The 21,003-nt window shown below is 36.8% G+C and overlaps 1 protein-coding gene across 1 annotated transcript in view; it reads left to right on the top strand.

Annotated features, from left to right (window-relative positions):
• Nucleotides 1-8,042: 8,042 nt before the first annotated feature.
• Nucleotides 8,043-21,003, top strand: part of LOC118164634 — a 37,881-nt gene continuing 24,920 nt past the window's right edge. Inside the window, exons 1-3 of the mRNA XM_035322285.1 lie at nucleotides 8,043-8,766; nucleotides 11,585-11,787; nucleotides 12,147-12,181. Of these exons, the coding sequence (XP_035178176.1) occupies nucleotides 8,559-8,766; nucleotides 11,585-11,787; nucleotides 12,147-12,181 (446 nt within the window). The 5' untranslated portion in view covers nucleotides 8,043-8,558. The remainder of the gene's footprint in view (nucleotides 8,767-11,584; nucleotides 11,788-12,146; nucleotides 12,182-21,003) is intronic.

Here is a 21,003-nt window from a genome sequence, read left to right as displayed (position 1 = left end):
GAGGCACAAATCTGAGGCTCTTACAAACTCACCTCATAATCACTAAGCAAGAAAGAAAGCAAGGTACAATTTTTCACTGAATAAATGTAGGGGTAGCTTCACCCTACCTGTCCAAGCTGAGTGCCAATAATCAGGGAGAGGAGGATGATAGAAGGTAAAAATGGCATCTGACAGCTCCTAGTCATGCTCTGTGCATATGGAAAGTCTTCAAATACCACAGTGTGAGAGGCCTGAATAGTAAAAGGAATAGAACACAGATTACAGTCCATCTGACTATTTTGTCCAGACTTTAGTAATTTGGAAAGGTACAGGCGAGCCAGTTTATAATTTCAGGTACTTATGAAACAAACTTGTATTTGGAGACCCTTCTTGCTTCTCAGCTGAGCTATTGTAAATATCCTTCTGCCTGGTCATGTAGTTTTCTCAGTTCATTCAAACTCTGAAATGTGATGATCAGGGATCATATAAACAATCTTAGCACATTATCATTGTCTAGTTCCAAGGGAGCAAGGTTGCATCAAGATTTGACTTTAACGGGAGTAACATTCCCTTCAGCTCAACTGTCAAAATTGCCCCTGCATTGACTCCTGCACAAATCAAAGCTAAGAACAACAGCATCATTTCCCAAGACTTGAAGTCTGCTTGCTTTCCAAAGGCTTGGAAGGCTGTCCACTGCATGGTTACTTGATGGATCCTTCCTGATCCTGTAACATTTACAGTAGTTCTTGAAAAAATGATTGTTTCCTTTTGGGCTGTTGAGAAAAAGAGAAACACTTCCACTTTTGTGAGGAATAAAGATGTTTATGTTAGACAAAATTGTCTTCCATTGACAGAAATCAATTTTGTCCTGGAAAAATTTATGTCCATAAACACACCTACAGATCTTGGGTTCAGACTGGGTTCACTGGTAGATGAAGATACTTTTTGCTTGCAGGACAAGGTCCTCCAAGGCCACTAACGACCCAGATTTTGTTTGCAATATTCAGCAATTGCAGTGAACAGACTAAGCTGCCCATAGAAAGCAATATCTTCTTTGAGCATTGGAGTGGAAGAAATTCTCTTTCCTACAGCTTAGAGTTCCTTGGGCCTTTAAGCTTCTTTCTCACAGCATAAACCCAGCTCTTCCCAATGCTGGTACTGCTTCTCAGCATGAGCCAGGGTGAGTGCAGGCAGCTGCCTATGCGCATCCTGCCTGGCTGTCTAATATGCACCCACTGCATGTCAGGGTGACAGACCTCTTTTGGGCTCTGCCTTCTCCTGGCTAGGCACTTTCACAACACTTTGAGGAGCTTGCAGACTTCTCCACTTTCACATGTGAAGGGGAATTAAAACGTTCAAGAGTGATTAACAGCAGGCAGGCTGACACATTTCATTGCAGCAATTATCCATCTTGTGGTCTAACGGCAAGCAGGGTTAAAACTCAGGAGTCCATTGCAGAAGAGTTGCTGGGATACAAGATACAAGTACCGAAATGTAAAAATACTGAATTTATGTTTACAAGGAAAGATATTTTGACAGTGTTGTTTTTAGCAGTTTGACACTGAAAAGAATGTATTTTCTCCTCAAGGCAGGCAATTGTTCTGCAAAAGCAACTCAAATTAGTACCTACTTATGTTATTAACCTGTATATGATTAACTTATCAGCTTCTGTAGAATACCTTTTCTGACCTATATTCACTCTGTATTCTAGAATTCACATTTAATTGTACAAAATAATACATTGCATCTGTGATCAACAAATGCAAATAAGAGATTAATAACAGTAGTAATGTCATATTAAAGAATAAGCATTTTATATGGAAATCTATTTTACAGAAGTAACTTTAATGGAATAAAAATATATATCTCATTTTAAAGAAAATGTTACTCTTAATTTTCTCATATGTAGCATCATAAGAAAATATCATTGTAAAGGCATCCTTAAACATCTGCAATTAGCAAAGTTTTGTATCAGGAATGTCATGAGGAATCCAGATCCTTGACAAATTTCTTAATTTTAAAATGTTAAAATAAGGAGTGAAGCTTTTTAAAATTAATTGCAGGTGAAAAAAATCATGGAACCAATCACAATTCACACAAATAAATACAATAAATGACAATAGCAGTTGCACAGTTCCCTGTCTTTCATGCCTTTCTGAGTGTGACAATCAGTTGGTGGTACATGAAGAATTTGCAAGAAATTTTCCTTTCTTGATTTCATTTGTGTATTGTTAGGTTTTCTCCCAAAATGGGAGGCAGTTCACTAGCTTTCAAATCTTGCTCACAGTGCAAACATAGTAATTGTTGCTTAGAGGTGTTGCAAAGCTGCTACAGAAAGTGTTCCAGTTTCACTTAAAACACAGGTTTTGGTATGATCGCTTATGCAGAATATGCACATTCTCTGTGGCTCTCTGATTATCTGAAGCTGACTTATCTATGAGGTTTTGTTGGATGTGGCTAAGCAGGCTGCTGAAGATCTTTTATTTCTTCCTTTTGAAGCACTTGTGTCTGTAGAAGCACAAAATGTCTTTGACTCAAGCAGACATCCATCACAGCCAGTTGGGTTCAGTGCACAAACTTCTCTAAAATCCTGTAACACACATGTCCTCTGTGGCCAGTGACAGCAGAAAACAATATATATATATATATGTATGTATGTATATATATTATATATATATATTTCTGCAGCACATGCTATTTTGTGTTTGGGGGGCCTTCATCTTGCATATAAAATCATCCAGGAGATAAATGACCCTGTTAATTCTGACAAAATGTAAGCAATTAATAAGGCTGAGATTATTTGCTGTGACCATAACTGATAAATTACATTTAGAGGTTGGTTCCACTACCACAACACTTCAGTGGCCATTTTTTTTGTTTATATTGGTTTATGATTTTTTTTTATTTTCTATATAGTTTTCTTGCAGCAAAGTTGGTTTTTAACATTTTTATGTGTAGCACTGGGGCTCTTTTTTTTTTTTTTTTTTCTCTGCTTCTAGCTGTAGAAGCTGAATAAGAATTGCTTCTATGGGAAAAAGAAATTAAAGAAATCATTATTTCAGTTTTGAATCCAGGATTAAATGAAACAAAGTTGTTGTTAAACCAGTGGAAAGAATACATAAATGAAACTCAAGGTCAGTAAGGCTGTGGTTGCCCAATTGCTACTAAGGGAAAGACATTTTTCCAGGAAAAAAGTGTCAAGGCCGGCAGAAATCTTTTGCTTCCATGTATTCCCAAATGAAGTCTTACTTTTATAGGGTTCTTCCCCAACCCTTATTCTTATCTTATGCTAGACAGACATTGCTAAATACATTCATACTTGAGCTCATGAAATACTGACTCCTGTTACTTACCCCCTAAATCATCAAAATGGTGCTGTATTATTTCAGCCATATTATTTCATTTTTTCTTTATATTATTTCATTATTTTCATATATTGATTTATCTGCTCCAGATAGACCATCAGGTTCTGCATACTGCTTTCTTTCAGGTGGATTCCCAAAGGAAATGTGGTGGAGAGTTCCCAGGCCACCACAAAGCAGAGGTCTGCTTCTCCCACTGCCCCTAAATGTGTACTCAAGAGACTTGTCTTCTTTTCTGTTCATGTTGTGTTTCATGCGACTCCCAGGCAGACATGGAGAGGTTATTCTAAATGCATACTCTCCTCATAGATGTGATCCAAAGCCTATGGAAAGCAGTGCAGGTACTCCTGCTGATATTCACAATGTGGTCCCTGTGCCATCTATTGCATCTGAGAAGCCATCCGTGCTCAATGCTTAGTGAGGAATGCTGCTGCTTGTCCAGGGAATACTGAAGTCACTTAGCACTTACATTAAAAAACATCAAATATAAGTGGAATGGTGTAGCTAGGTTGCCAAAAATATATTATATGGCTGGCTGTAAAAGTAGGTGGCAGGCACAGGAAATAGGATTACTGTGTTCCAGTTTTTCTTTGTTGCAATCTTCCCTTGCCTCTTCTTGGAAACCGACATTAACCTTCAATAACTGAAAACGATTTGTATTTAAAATATCAGAACCAATCTTCTCTTTGATTTATTACTTGCCTAGGAATAGGTTCAGTGATGTGTTGACAGACATCATTCTGCCTATCAAATGCAGAGGCTGTGGTTATTTGACATTATTTTTTACTACTGGACAGGGGTCTTTATTCTGAATTTCAGAAACCATCCACTAACTTTCAGGGAGACTTCAACTCCTAAGTCACTTGGATGTTTCTGAAAAAAATCACACACCCTCTTTCTTTTGGAAAGGAAAAAGCCCCAGGTGAATTTTGTAAGAATACATCTAATTAAATAGTACAATAATGAAAACAAATAAATAAAAGTTAATCCAGAGTTAGAATAAATACAAGTGAGGGGATTGAGTTTCTCTCTGGAATAGAACTCTGCTGACATCAGTCAGCTTGGAGAAGGAATGAATCTATGTCACCATTTCTGTTTACCTTACAAAGCCAGGAGAGAAATATGGAAATACACAAGGGAAATTCTGAGAAAGGCTGTAGCCTACTAATGAGATAAATGTCCCAGGGGACTTTTGATAGCCCAAGGTGAAAGCAACGCTTCTCCAGAGGATGATTCAGAGTGGGTACAGGATCTGGCTCTCCCTCTAGAGAATCCTCTTTCTTCCAGTGACTATAGGAAGGGAGCATGGAGTTACCTCACTGGCCCCAAAGCTGGCTCTGAAAATGCCCGCTGAAAGTCTCCAACAAGGATACAAGTCCAACAGTTTCAAAACACTAGCTGTGAAGAGAAATTAAAGCACAGGACACCTCCTCTGAGCCATGATACCTTGCCCAATACTACCTGAGAAGCCCACTACTCTTGGCTGCTCCTCCTGAGGTGGTCTTGCTCGGTGGACAGAGGTCTTCCTACTGGTAGTCACAGGGACCAATATATGTTTTCTGCTTGCTAAATCAAGTATAAGTATTTCCAAAACAGAAGACTCTGCTGGAACTAATTTTTAAAACTTCCACACGTAGAGGCAGGGAAAGTAGGCAGCCTTTTGGCCCACAGTAATTGCTGCTGTTATCTCACTTCTCCATATCTCTCCCCACTTCTGAGTAGCTATCATTTACCTTGATGAGCAACCTTTGAGCATTTGCTCTGCCTTCACTTGCTTAGAAGATTCTTCTGTATTATTTTGGACTTCAGTAGCAATTGGACTTTTGGTGAAAGGACCAATAAGTATAAGTTATATAACCAGGGTTTCCTGGAAATTTGTAGGACTACATGATTGCCTTCCATCTGTTTTCCAGAGTTCTACCAGGCATAGAAAATAAGCCATGAAAATATAATAGTGTGTTAACGACTATCAAGCCCCCCTGCTGTCTTCTGTTCCATCTCAGCAAGAGGTTAAATTATGTGATATAATGCTATATAACACAATGGTGTACTTTTTCCATTTTAGGCTATGACATCAATATTCTTACAATCATAAAACCAAATCAAAACCAAATTCTCCTCTCTTCTCATTAAGACATACACTATGTATTTCAGATCATCTCTTGAGAAAATTTTACAGACAAATATTATAAAACATACAGCACATGTTTATGATCTCTAATTCCAAGTAAGGTCCATCCCAGAAGCTTAATTGAGGCACATTTACACTGATTTGGGGGAGCTTTGCACAGATGAGGGTTGCCAGTTCTAATCCATATTTGTTTCTGGACACTTTAACATTTACATTAAGTACAGATGGACTTGAACAGAATCCAAATCTAAATTAAATCAAAGTTTGGATTACCTGTCCAAGAGCTCAGGCTTCTTGTGGATATAAGAAGAAAGTAGTGGATTGCGAGGTGAGTATGTTTCAGAGATGCTCAGCATTGTCTCACTTTTTTACTACATGCTGCTGGCAATCATTGATTTTGTAAATGTGTCATTATTTTAATTCAACTTGTGCCTAAATGGGGGTGTTTAGCAGAGATTTCTTTATTTGTTGCCTAGAAAATAAAACTTTAAAATTCCAAGATTCTGCTTATATGTGTAGTGACTAAAGGAGAAGAACGGCCTATTTTGAAACTTCAGACACACTCAGAGTTAAAATACTTCTCTGACAACTCTTCTCTATTAGTGGGTAGATGGTTAGAGTACAAAAGGATGTGGTTTAGATTTCTCCACCAACATAAGTGTTTTTCCATTTACATGTACAAATTTTGAAGACTCTTGCCTGTTCAACTTAAAATATAACAGCATATTTATCTTGCAGAAATGAGGGGTTTTCTGTACAATTCATGTTGTGCAATGATCTCAGCAACCAAGTGACATTCCAGACTGAAATGAGAAAGAAATAATGAAAACAGAAGCAACAGTTTGTTTTCCTTTTCCAGAAGCCCTCCATTGGCAGCTCCAAAACAGAGCTTTTAAAAAAAAGGTCTCAGGAAAAAGTGATACAAGGTCAACATTTTGATTTCTGTCATTTGATCCATTGTACAAAATTCCTTTCATTTGCCTCAATGGACTGTAAATATTACTTCTGGAAATTTGTTAACATGAATGACCTATTTAACTATCTCATATATATTGACTTTTATTGACTGTACTTTACAACTGTCAGCATCAAATCCATTCTTTAGTGACTGGAGTATATCTATAAAGGGCTCTCTTTTTTGGTTTGTCAACAATCTCTGTAGATACAAGTGATCTACCCCCAATTACACTGGAGTCCATATAAGCTTTTATAAGAAGTGAGACTTGGACAAATTCTGGAATAAGAAGATAAAAAATGCATGGTTTGACACTGTTTTTAGTATGCAGTAAACTATGCAGGGAAAGAGTTATCCACAGTTTCCAATGTTTATATTTAATGCTCTATTTTTGCTAATCAGGTAATAGAGTTCTGTTGATAAAAAAAAAAAAAAAAAGCCCCAAACAATGCTTCTTTTTCTAAATATTTCCTGTTAGAAAAATACGCTATTAAAGAAAGCAAAACCATACTGAGTCAGAACTGAAGGTCCTGAACTCATTTTTCCATGTTAGCATTTATCAATAAAGTACGTAGGGAAAAAGTATCAAAAATATGAAACCATAAGCCAAAGAGGTTGCTGCTCATGGCAGCTGACTAATGGAGGAAAAAACTGCTTAAGAAGCACAGGATAGTGAAGGGAAGAATTAGAGTTGAGACCCTGTAATTCAGGAAGATACACCTTAGAAGAGCATTGGCTGAAGGGATTTCCTATTGCCCTGGGGATCTGGGGTAGAAAAAAAGAGAGAAAGAAAGGAATGGTTCCTCTAACTCAGCACAAAGCCCCATGAAATCTATAATCCTCTTAAATATCCTAATCTCTCCTGGCCTCATTCCTGAGACAGAGTTATTCCAGGTGTCCCTTCTCCTTCAACTTTGTTTTCATTCTGAAACTTCCCATCTCCAAAAATTGTTCTGTTTCTCCCATCCTTCTTTTCCTCCTTTCCTTGTGTATGTTCAAAATTCATGTAGACTTTGATGTTAAAATCTCATATATGCTTCCCTTTAGGTCCATTATTTTTGTGTATGTGTATTTTTCTGCTGGAATGTCATTGGATTAGACAATAGTCTACTGGGAAAACTCAGATTATTCTTTCTTTAGAAGAATAATGCTAACCTTAATTTGTCTAAGAAATATGAGGGGAATCAAAACCATTAAAAAAAGAGAAAAAAAGAAAGAAGAGAAAAGGTGGATACATTTTCCTAAGATGTTATTGAACACCTGAATAAAGAATAACTGTAGAGTTTGCTTTATATGGGAAAGACTTAAGATGCATCACAGGTAAAACTGTAAGCCGTGCACTCCTTTCACATTCTCTATCTGGTAAAATGCTATTTTGGATGGAGAGAATTGAAGTAATACCTCTCTGTGTACTTGTTTTTTGTTTCCATGACTGTTCAACTTGTTAAAACATACCAAATGGAACAGATAACAGAAGAGTTATCCTCGTCTTTCCTTTTTAGAGGCATTGATCTCTTCTCCCGATGTTTATTTTTTACAAAATATTTTACATATATTACAAACGTTCACCTGTAGTCTCAAGGTCCGAAATCCCCCTCACCCCTGCAGGATTTCTACCAATTTTTAAGACATGGCTGAAATTAGACAAACATGTTTTAAGGATCTGGGGGATACTCAGATAGACTGATAATGTGTTCCCCTAAGACTATTTTTCTGATGCTTAAAATCAAGCTAAAACAGTTTTATTTCTCTATTTTTTTTAAAGTTAATTTTAATTTCTTAGATCAAGGTTACATTAATTTAAATCTCTTCAGAGCAACAGGATCACTGTACAGCTAGGATCCAAAATAGGTATTAACTCCTATCACATAAACTGAACATGCACATGAATAAATCAGTAACGCATGCATGTTCTCTCTCTCTTTCTCATTCTCCCTTTCCTTTTAAGATTCATTCTTTTCAACTCAATTGGTTTATGTTGTTTCAATATTTTTGTTGACTGATATGGAGAAGGCTGTGCATATACACTGTGGGCTTTCCAGGTATAAGAATACGTGCATGCTTATTTTCTAAGGCAATAAACATTTTCTATAAAGTCTCCATAGCCAAATTACACAAGCCAACTGCATAAATGATGTTATGTGCTTTTTACTATTGTATTTTTGAGGAAAATGTGGGTCCCAGTTATGTATTTACTTCTTCATTTATTAATACATTATCTGCAAACCACCTGCAATGGCAGCCTCTTCTGCAGACTGACTGGCACCCTGGTTTCCATGGCAACAGAAAAAAAAAAGGAGTGAAGTCAAATGAAAGCAGTGAATGCCTAAGCTTTACTGGTAACAGGGGGAAAAAAGGAGGCCTCATTTACATTCTGGTGCATAAACTAGCTAAGTGATGTTTCCTGAATAATTTCTGGTGGCTTGAAACTGCACATTCACATAGAGTTTATATTTTTTTTTATTAGCACAATATTAAAATTTCCCACATCAGATTATTTGTACAAATTACAGGTGGTGGAAAAACACAGATGAACAACTGAAATGTTTAGTTAATTGCTCTATCTGCTCTTAAAAGAAATAAAATGAACTGTTAAATTATAGTGACTAAAACAAGAGAGTTAGTTGGAAAGTTTTCTTCATCTGTGACACAAATATGTTGTGTTGAAGAAACATCTGCTATGCTAAGTGACCCATTTCTAAACAAACAGTTTAAGAAAAGAGAGAAATCTAAATACAAACAAAGCTCCTTTTAGTCTTCTACACAATTCCTTTGACAATGACACATTCCAAGGAGATGTGCATATATTTGGACTGTAAGATTTCTCAGACTGCCTTTTGGTTTATTACTGCCCTCCATACAAACAGGGCCTTAATCCCGAGGCTTTGAGGTGCTACTGTGACAAAAATGAGTAGTAATAAACACATATATCAAAGTTCCTTATAAAAAAATATCAAAAATATATTGTATATAGAATTCATGAAAACCTTAATTCTTGACTGATTTAGGGGAAAATTGTCTTATTTTAAGAAAAGTATTTTAATTTTAGGATATATTTATCAGTTTGTGAGAAAACATCCCTTTCAACATATTAAAAAAATAAATAGTAAAAAAAATATTTATATACTTAAAACACCTTTCAGGCTTTAATTTTAGTCTTCTAGTTAAACGTGTCCAGATCCAGCCAGAAGCCCAGAGCTGCCTAGTATTCCCATCATTTGAACCACAGGGTTCATTGTCTTCAATTCTTTGAGCCAAGACTTCATATCACAGTAGAAAGAACCACAGTAGAAAGCGCCTTTGCCAGGTCATTTTACTGGTAGACCTTAAATTCTGATTTTCCCTACATGTGCTGGGCTCACTGAATCCCATTCCATTGATTCCTCTATAAAATGTCAAAATTTTATCTGTTTAATGTTGTGTGATGTTTTCATCTGAATCTTGTGATTCTTGATACGGTTTTGAAACTTGGTCTACTGAAATCATAATTGCTTGAAAATACTTGCTTTATTTATTTATTTATTTTTTTAAAGAAGCATTAAAGATTTTTTGTTTGAAAATATGAAACTTAAAGATCTTGAATCCGTGGGACAAATAACAATAGAAATACATATTAAGAATTAATATCTCTTAACTTTCAAGATAAATCCGTACTTTTCTTTGAAAGCTTGAGGTTGGTATTTTGAGTTCCTCTCATCATGCTTGGCTGCAGAAGAGACTTGTTCCTTTTTAAAGTACAAGTGGACTGGGCTTAAAACTACTGGACTGTTTATTTATTTATTTATTTTATTGTTTATTTGAGACACTTCATAATTTTGTTTTTCCCTGTGAATATATGTAAAATATAAAAATATGCATTTATATTTTTTTTCTTGAGGCATGTCTAATTACATCACTATTGTACAGTAGTCTGAACCCTGTTGATTTATTTGCAAGGATATCTTTCATTTTAGGTGTATAAATGCTCTGATAGATATCAGGAAAGAGCAGATGGCTTCACAAAAGACATGCAAAAGCTGCCTCCCTCCTGCCAGAAGCTTTTCACACTCTCACTTTGTCTGGCTTCAATGGGATTCCTTGGAGGGAGAGAGCTCTCTGTGGGCCCCACAGCTTTTGGGAGTACAGTAATCAGTTCTGCACAGATTTATGAATTTGCTTACCTTCAGTGGCCAGAGTCCTTTAAGGGAGCTACCTCCCTGCATCAACCTCTGGAAGGATATGTATTCAGTATTTTCAGCTGGGATAAGTAGTTAGACTAGATGATGACGGTTCATGAACTCCAGGGGATAGGTCTCAGAAAACAGCAGGAGTTTAGTGGTTTTGAGGACACCTCAAGTCACCAGCATGGCACCAGTGCTAGAGCAGACCAGTCACACAGAAGTGTCTGGAAGATGCTTGTCATGACCACTGATGAAAGAATCTTTAGCAGATTAGCCCAAGTATGAAAAATCCAATCTCTCCACTTCAAATAAACTGTGGCTGCTATGCATTTGAGATGTAGAGAGTTCCCAGTCCTCTTCCACATTTTTCTGGGTGACATCACTGAGCACTCAGAGGGACACTAGAGAGTAGGAAATGTAAGCACAAAAACAAAAGCAAACAAAACCAAACATCAACAAAAAGATGGTTTTTGATCATAATCCCCCTGAAAAAGACAGCCTTAGCCTTGTTCAGAAGATTGTTTTTGAGGCAATTATATCATGTTTTCTGTTTGTACTTATTTTGTAAGCATGGACATCAAAGAATTTTCATTTTTATGTTTCATTCCTTCAAGTAGGCAGGCATAATGCCATCACTATTTTTCATGGTTAAACTATTTTTAAATAAATTTTGCAATTGCAGTTTTGGTTTTAGTGGATGAGCACCACAAATAACTGCACTGATGTTCAAACAGTTTATTATTTGACCAACTCTTCTATTCCTAAACCAATAGTAAAATGGTACAATGCTAATGTTGATAGAGAAATTGAATAGATTTTTTTTTTTTTTTTTTTTTTCCTCTGGGAAAAGAATGACGTATTTGGTAAGATCTGAATAGTAGAAGGAACTCATTATTATGTTTCTATGTTGAGCAATAGAACGAATCCATTATTATGTTTCTGTTACTGTAGTTGTAAAAGATGCATTTGTCTACTCCTGCCTGCTTTATTTTCCTAGTGTGGCATCAAGACTTGGTTCTGCTAGAACTGATCACATATCAAACAGCTTCAAAAAGCTGCAAATTATGCTCTAAAAACCATGAGAGGTTGAGCATCTGGCAGGGGGCACACAGAGCATCTTTGCCAAATGAGGAATGGCCTTCATCCACTCACAATATGTGTATTTGCAACTCTGTGGATTGCACTCCATACAGTGTAAAGGTAAATGAAAGTTATCTGTAATGCCTTGTGTTTTACTGTTCTGGTGTAAAGTTCTGACAAACTGGTTTTGTAACCAACCTGAACCTTCACTGGTCTTGGCTAAATACAATCAGCTTTTGATAGTGATATATGAACCTGTTCTCATTATTTCCTACACTATACATAAACCATGACTACTCCATCTTTCTCTGTATCTACAACTTTACCAATTTGCTCTGAGGTCCCTCTGTATGCATTCACTAAATATAGCAGTGCATTGTGCTAACTTCCTCATATTTCCTCAATAACTTATTTTATACTTTCTGCTGGAGTCATCTCAATATTCAAGATATAATATTTACTCTCCTTTTTTGTTTTAGTCACTAAGAAGATTCTTTCCCCCCATCTGTGTGGGGTAAGAGAAAATCATCATTTGTATTTCTTTCTTAGACATCTTCAAAGTGCATTCTACAAGGGATATTATGTACCAATTTATTCTGTATAAGATAACAGTTCTTTTTCCTGAACAACCTTTTGTGAATTGTAGGAATTAGTCTCACCTTTTTCTTCCTAATTTTATAGCTCATTGAATACAGAAAAGATAAAAAAAGCCTTGCAACTCTGCTAATGTATGTACAGGAAACTCCACTCAAATGGGTTCCTTCAAAAAACAAACAAACAAACAAAAAAAGAAATTATATGTCAACTAAGTGAACAGAATATTGGATTCATGTCTGTACCTTAATTTCATTCATTACTAGGGAATAATAATAATAATAATAATAATAAAAACACATTTTAATAAGTTTAAATGAATAGTTTCTTTAGGGGGAAGGAAAGAGAGGTAAAATTTTAAATTCTCAAGCTCTTGAGTTTAAGAACATACATACAATGTATAATTTAGATTATATTGTTACTTTTTTGCAAAAGGTTGGCAAACTTCACTTGGGAAAGAAGATATAATATGTGGAAGTTGTATATGAAAGTAAAAAGTTGGCATAGTCATAATTGTATACAGTTTGTTGCATGTTTTAACTGGAATAAATAGAAATGTATATATTTCTCACACTGCATGCACCTTCTGTCTATTAACACAGAAAGAAAGGCTTTATTTTCTATCTTTGCAAAAAACAGTGGTTGTTTTTTGTTCTTGGAGTCTAATTTCCATCATTTCATAATCATCATAATTCAAGGTGTAAATTATTTCATTTATCATTTGCTTGATAAATCATGGATATGATTTTGTTGCTTTTAAACGGCAAACTTGAATTACCAGCTTGATAGATGTGACCCAGATATGTGTTACATATTAGAAATTTGAAATTGAGATTTTTCTAGTCTGACCTGCTATCCACACAACATGTTGTCCTTCAGCTTGTCAACAATATTTAGAAAATTCTTGGCAGTAATCATGAACCATCTATGTCATTAGCACTTAGACATCTGACTAATCAAAGAAAAAAAGCTAGCAGGAGGCAAAAGAATAAATCGTTGCCTTTGATTTTTCTACTCAATTACTGTTATTGCAAATGAAAGACCTGTTCTGCTTCAAACAATATTGTAAAGTTTTCTTGAATAAAACTTGCTCTCCAGGACAGAAGAAAATGTGCTTTTTTTCTTAGATTACAAACTAGATTTGCTCTGATTTGCAATTATGGATGAGCCCATGAATATGAAGCAGCTTTTGGCTGTCTTCTGGGTCACATGGCATGAGGCACCTCAGTTTCCATTTGAAAGAATCCACCTTCATTGCTTGATCCCAGCAGCCTGTGCCCAGCAGGCAGAGGCTAGAGATGATGATTTCATCAGTTGGGTTACTTGCCTGCTTTGCAGCTGGCAGAAAATCAGAGTTTCTTTCTCTCTGACTTGCTTTCTCTTCCTTGTAAGCAAGTAGAACATGCATATTATTGCTGGGCAGTCCCTTTGCTTGAAGTCTTTGGTGCTAACTTTGGATCCTTTCTCTTCCCAGGAGAAGTGAGAGGCTTCTAAAACACGTTGTCTCTGGTCACCTATATTTTCAACACATTTATCTTTCTTATCAAGAATCAAATACAGAAAAATATCCTGTAACACTGTTTTTCCTACTGTCAAAAAATAATAAAAAAAAATCTAACACATTCCAAGATGTTGTTGGACTACCTGTGTCTTGCTATATTTCTTTTTGATCATTCCAGTAGAAATGGGATTATTACATTGCAGTCGTATGAATCAGAAGGCTTTGCTACTTTGTTCTGGCCCCCATAGCATGCATTATCCAGAACTAACATTTATTTTTTAGCTCACAACACTCAGACAACTCTGTTTTCCTCCCTGACAAAAAGCAATAGCTGTACGCTGTCCTGGGACTGCATTCAAACTTCCCTGGTTTCTTCTAAGTAGGTCAGCATTTTGATTATATTTGAAAGCTTTGTTTTTCATCTGTTTATTCCAAATATTTCATTATCCCTGAAGAGAGCTCCCTGTAGCAAAAGCCACAACATTTTTCTGCAAATAATGAGAACTTGAGATGGATGCTTAGCTCTCCTAATGGCTGTGATTTTGACAAACTGCAAAACTTGTCAATATTATAAATGTTAGGACACTTCTAATTCTGACATTTATATTTATGTGAATGATTTTATATAAACACACATACACATACACATATCTACACACATTTATTTAAACATGAGAATGGCAAATGGAGAGAAAGAATGCTTTCACAAACAGCTGAAAGTGTGGTAATATGATTCTTGGGGAATAACTGCATTACAGATTCTTGCAAAACTTCAGTTGGAGCTTAGCAAAATGCCAGAGATTCTCCTCTTTCCTTTGCACTGGTATTTGTTATATGAGACCACATTCTCAGGATCAGTTACTAGTAGCTTAAACGGGTATAACTAAGTTTACGATGAGGGAGATGAGCCAAGAAAATAAGATCTTTAGAGATGCAATTAGCAGTACTCTTTGCACAGTGTTTACTACCTTGATCAGAGTACATTAGAAGCTTTGTTTGTGTATGGAAGTGTGGTTCTTTATTTTTATTTTTTTTTATATATATTTTTTTTCCTTCTGGCTAGTACTTATACTCAAATAACAGTGTAAATTTGATTAAAGAAAATACAAACCGCTACATTATTCTCTTATGAAAAAAAATCTAATAAAACAACGTCTATAAGTATTTCTGATAAAATTCCATTATAATAATAAGTTACGTTGCTGATGGGTTAAAATAATTTCAGTTCTATGGAGTCAGTTACTTTAGTAAAGTAATCTCTGCTAAACCATTGCAATCTATCAGAGTGTGGGCAATTTAAAATCTTTTCAGTATCTTAGAATCATAGGATGGTTGGAAGGGACCTTAAAAATCATTTAGTTCCAACCCCACTGCCATGGGCAGGACACCACTGATGAGATCAGGTTGCTCAGGGTCTCATCCAACCTGGTCTTGAACACCTCCAGGGATGGGGCTTCCACAGCTTCTCTGGGCAACCTGTTCCAGTGTCTCACTGCCCTCTGAGTGAAGAATTTCCTCCTAACCTCTAAACTAAATATCCCATCTTTTAGTTTAAAACCATTCCCCCTTGTCCTGACATTATCTGCCTGAGTAAAAAGTTGCTTTCCATCTCTTTTATAAGCTCTCTTTAAGTATTGAAAAGTTGTGATGAGGTCACTCCAGAGCCTTATCTCATTTAGGTTGAACATCCCCAGTTCTCTCAGCCTATCTTTGTAGGAGGAGTGCTGCAGCCTCTTGGTCATCTTTGTGGCCCTCCTCTGGACCCGTTCTAACAACTCCACATCCTTCTTGTGCTGGGGGCCCCAGACCTGGATGCAGCACTCCAAGTGGGGCCACACAAGGGCAGAGTAGAGGAAGACAATCCCCTCCCTCAGCCTGCTGGCCACTCCTCTTTTGATGTAACCGTGGATGCAGTTGGCCTTCTGGGCTACAAGTGTGCACTGTTGACTCATGTTGAGCTTTTTGTCCACCAGAACCCCCAAGTCCTTCTCTGCAGGGCTACTCTCAATGAGTTCTTCTCCCACTCTGTACTTATTTCTGTGATTGCCCCGACCCAAATGCAGCCCTTTGCACTTGGACTTGTTGAACCTCCTTATGTGGGCCCATTTTCAAGCTTGTCCACATCCCTTTGGATGACATTACTTCCTTCTATCATATCAACTACACCACTTGACTTGATGTCATCTGCAAACTTGCTGAGGGTGCTCTTGATCGAACTCTCATTGTCATGATAAATGACAATTTCTCATGTCATTGATAAATATATTAAACAGTACCAGTCCTAGGACAGACTCCTGAGGGACAACACTCGTTACTAGGTACCAGATCACACTTTCATATCTTCTTTTCAATGGGGGTTGATGGCAGAATTTAAAACAAATACATCCAAGTGAGTTGCTAATGTGCTTCTAATACACCTCTAATTTTGCTATAAAAGGTTATTCTGTGTTTACAGCCACACAGTAGTATCCCATCCTGATACAGCATTAGGTCACAAGAATATGCAGGGAATTATGTTGTTATTGAAACGAACAGACTAAGTACAGTTAACCAGAGAAACATTTCAGTATTCATTTAGCAGAAAGCCTGAGGGGAAGTTCTAATGATGGTTGTGGGTGCAATGTGACAGATTTGGCACAGCCCTTAAATGAAGATTTTTGGAATGCCTTTTTGGATGCATGACCTATATGTTGGGTTAAATGAAGTCTGTGAATAACAGTAATAGGGCATCTTCCCTGAAATTTCAGCTTGGAGATGACTATAAATTCTGCAGACCACTAAAATAGTGAGAAATGCCAGAGATTATTGTGTTAGAAAAGGACATGACACATGCTAGATGCTCTTCTTATTTTTGTCTGTTTTGTCAGCTCAGCCAACAAGAGAATCTTAAAGGTGGTAATCATAGACTTTTAAAAATAAACATTGTGTATATTTTTAAAAGAATATTTATCTACAGCTTCTGAAAGATAAATATTATTTGAGATAAGTCTTTTCATCAATATAGGGAGAGATGCATTAGTATTTTTCTTCAACTGGAATGGCATTTTAAGGCCTGGTATAAGATGTATTTTTCTTTTCTACTTTGGAGTTGAATGACAAAGTAACTTGGGCTACAGATGCCCCTCATTTAGAAAGATATAATGTCCAGAAACTGGAACTGTCTGTTTCATGCTCTACTCTCATTTCAAAATTCTCTTCTGATTCTCTTATTAATTTGATAGATACAATCATGTTTGAACTTCTCAGTACTGGAGGAAAATATTGACCAATACTGCTGCACAGTCCTACAAAAAAAACTGGGAAGAAATCTCCTTAATAATCCAGAGTGCATGGATACATTCTGTAAGAAATTCAGACTCTGCAGTGAAGCATAAGGCAAATTTCTCAAAATGTGTTATGAAAAGGTCATTTGAAAACATCATCTCTCTTACCATTTAAAATATGTGAACATTGGAATTCCCACATTTCACTGCCAGCTCTCTCGAGTCTCCAGAAATAAAGAAGGGTGGAGAAAATATTTTAATAACAGTGTTTCCATTGAAAAAGCTATCAACAGTATCAACAACAGTGCCAACAATTGAAGTGTAACCTTGCCCCCATCACTGTCCGCATGCAGCAAGAATGCATCCCTCTCCCTATGTCTGTCCAGATGCTCATGACAACATTATGGGCCTTCCACAAGTATCCATTGTACTGTAATGAGCATCACAACCCTCCCGCAGAGAAAACACATCAGATGAGGGTGTGGGAGGACTGCAAACAGTGCTATTGCTGTGGCTTTTTGTATTAGGTACAGGGAATGATACTGGACTATTTTACAGCATGCAGAAGCAGCTGTGTAACTGTCACGAACTCCTCAGGCTTTCCAGTCATTAAGCTATTTTTGCAATATTTTTGAAAGACCCACACAGAACTATTTTGCTGTGGGTCTGTTCTGCTTGGTTTAGAATGAGTAGGCTATGAGGAAAGCCTGAATTCATTGTGTGAAAGTACTGGATTTTGATCTGCAGTAAATTTATGCTTATTGCAGATGAACGAGAGTGTGGGTAATAAGGCAAGTGTTCCCAGAATGAAACAGAGTGAGCTTGTCTATTGGATCTGCTTGTCAGTGGGTTAGCCAGTCAAGACCATTTTTATTCTACACCCATAGTTAGAGAGTAGCAGTGATGGTTTGTTGCCCTTGCTCCTTGCTGCCTATGTAGAGTGATGTACAACTATGACATCACTTTACCTGAAGTGCTGAATAATACTTTTCCTGCTGAATAATAATTGCTGTTTGATCATTGTATTGATCTTAGGGCTCTTACTTGGTGGCCCATTACATACTTATCTGTCAATGCTATGTAAATAGAACAGGTAGTTTGATTTGTTATGTAGTAATAAATAGTTGGATAAAACAGTAGCTGATCCTTTTTAAGCATATGGTGTTGGATGGGGACATATTTTGTCTGTTGAGCTAACAAACCACAAAACTCCAGTTACTTTTCCAAGGTATTAATCTATAGTAAAAAGAAATCACACAGCAGAAATCAAACAGCATGAAATAGGATGTTCCACTGTATTGAATCATTTCTTAGTACAGCACCAGTGACATTTAGAGGAGTGGAAAGATTTTTCTGTGTATGACAAAAAGAAAAGTTTTCATGCTCCTTTGGCCTGTATACACTGAATCTGACAGTATAACACTCTGTTTATCTCCTTTTCTGCACACTGTTGACTTCTGTAAGAAATATTAACGTGTGAAGTATTGACAATTGGCAAACAAGCAAAAGTAGTAATTTGTGAGTATCTATTCAATGATAATTCAATTTTAACTAAATCCAATTTAGTTTTATTCATCAACATGTTATATTAATTTCTCATACTAAAGCTTTAATCTGCTTTACTGGAAGCACCTGTGAAAGGCAGATTTCAAGAATTCATTGAAAGTAGGTTTCAAACTGTTTCAACAAGTACTGTATTGATTACTTACTAAAGTCTGGGACATACAGGGTGGCTGATTTTCTGTCTGGATGAGGAGGCTGGTGGAGGTTGTGAGGCCCAAAATACATCATACTAAATAGAATTATGCTTACTGAATTCACTGCATGGTGCTATGACTGATCTACAGGCATCCTAACTCTCTGGTAAATGTATATCAAGCACAATAAATTGGGCTGTGAGTCAGGTGATAAGGAGTTTAGTACTGTTTTGATGCCTAGCCTGCTCTGTGACCTTCTGTGAGTCACTCTACCTTTCTTTATTTGCTTTATACCATACACTCTTGAGGCAAATACTTTGTTGTATCCAGAAAAGGAGTCAGATACCTTAAACACTGCCTCATGAACTGAACTCCTCCTGTTGAAACCCTGGTAGCATCCAGCCTTTGCTGGGCCAGTGTCAGAAACAGGGATGGAGAGACCCTGTCAGTACTACTGTGCTCCTGCTTTGCTCTCAGAGCCCACACGTTTTGAATAGTTCCTCACTAACAGGAACACACACAGGAACAGACACAGCTTCTGCTGCATCAGGTTTTTGTGATATGTTTGCATGCAGCCCTTGGCAAGGAAACAGCACTCACAGCAGAGACATTGTGGTAATATGAGAACACAGACATAAAACAATATGAGGATTTTTCTGAGGGCAAACACATGTTGATATGTGATTTATAGAATTAACTAACAGGACACGAACTGACCGAGTGAACAATTTCCACTCTACTCAAGAAAACAGAGATTAAAGTGGAATAACCATAATGAAAAATATGACTGCAACATCACTTTTCATTAGATTAAAATTCTGATGAAGGACAATTTGTTCTAACAACATTATGCTACTCATCATTTTAATGAAATATATCATAATCAAATACTACTTAGAATGCAGTGGAATAGAAAGCCTGTAAGTGAAGCATTGGGTGGATGTGTCAGCTACGGGTACTCTGTTTTGAAAACACACAACAGATTTGAAAAATGCAGCTCAGAACTGATTGTACTTCATTCAGAGTAATCAGAATCAGCTTGCAAAGAAGCATGTATCTTTATAAAAACAGTCAATAATAATACTGGTATAACAAGATGTATTGATTATACAGATTTATGAGAATTACAGAGAAATGGGCACCTGAGTCTTCAGGAAAGAAAGATTTGTGTATGGAAATTTATCTTTGCTTAGCTTTCACCTTAGCTTTCAGCTGAGGAAATCTTGAAATCTGTCTTTATCACTTTGATTTTAGGTTGTTAAATAAACCAGCACTATCGTTTTATCTGACTAGCAAGGTCTCTTTATGTCTAACATATTTCAGGCCTTCAAAAACTTTTCTCCTACTGAAAAATTGTATAACAAAGATCTTTGGGTAGTACTTAAACTCTAGAAGTCCTTAGACACTAAAATAAATCTTTCTATATAAATAAATGAAAAAATGTTTGCTTGTTTTGCTTTTAGCTTGTTTGGATGACACTTATAGCTGCAGGGTTTTGCTTATCAAAAGTTAAAACATTGTAGAAAATAATTCACATGTTGATTTAGACTATGTGATAGTGAGCATGTAAAGTCATACTAGGTATAATAATTGAAAATGTTTGAGAGGAAGTTTTCTAAAGTATCAAACCAGTTAACACTACTTTGGTTCAAGAAATACTCAGTGGTACCCCATTCAAGAAATACTCAGGTGGTACCCCACTTAGCTTTTTGGTGTTAGATGTAAGAACAGACATGGTGTTCATGGGTTGGGAGAGCCTGGAGAGTTAGGTAACCCCAGAGCTGTGCCCGTGGCATTCACTGGATCATGTGAAGAGAATCGACAGCCCCTGGTGACCACATCACCGATTTTGTTTAGGGATGTAGGAAGTGAGGACATCAGCTTTATTTTTTCCCACAGTTTCAGGGAATTTGTACTGGGACTTCCCCAGTAAGGAGAAGGTTGGAGAAGGCAAGAGGGTTTTCACTTCCCAGGCTAAGCAGGCCCAGAGACCAAACCTTCCCCTCTGTGTGCAAGTGCTCTGACCATTCAGCTCACATGCTACAGTAAGAGTAAGGGTGGCCATTACCATCAGGACTTCTCTTTAGAGTATATTTAAAACTCAAAGCAGCTCTCACTCCTAGTGCTTGTGAAGAGCCTGATCCTTTTATGTGTTACACATGAACTAAGCAAGCTTTATTGGATTGGCTTCCTTTGCTGGGCTTAAGTATCACTTTGTTTACTTTCTGGTTCCTAAAGGGGCTTAGCAGGAGCTGTGCTTGACAGCTGCTGACCCTGGGCC

Source organism: Oxyura jamaicensis, chromosome 3, assembly GCF_011077185.1.
Source record: "Oxyura jamaicensis isolate SHBP4307 breed ruddy duck chromosome 3, BPBGC_Ojam_1.0, whole genome shotgun sequence".
Taxonomy (NCBI): Eukaryota; Metazoa; Chordata; class Aves; order Anseriformes; family Anatidae; genus Oxyura; species Oxyura jamaicensis.
Note: the sequence above shows the minus strand (reverse complement) of the source record. Positions and strands in the feature narration are given on the sequence as shown.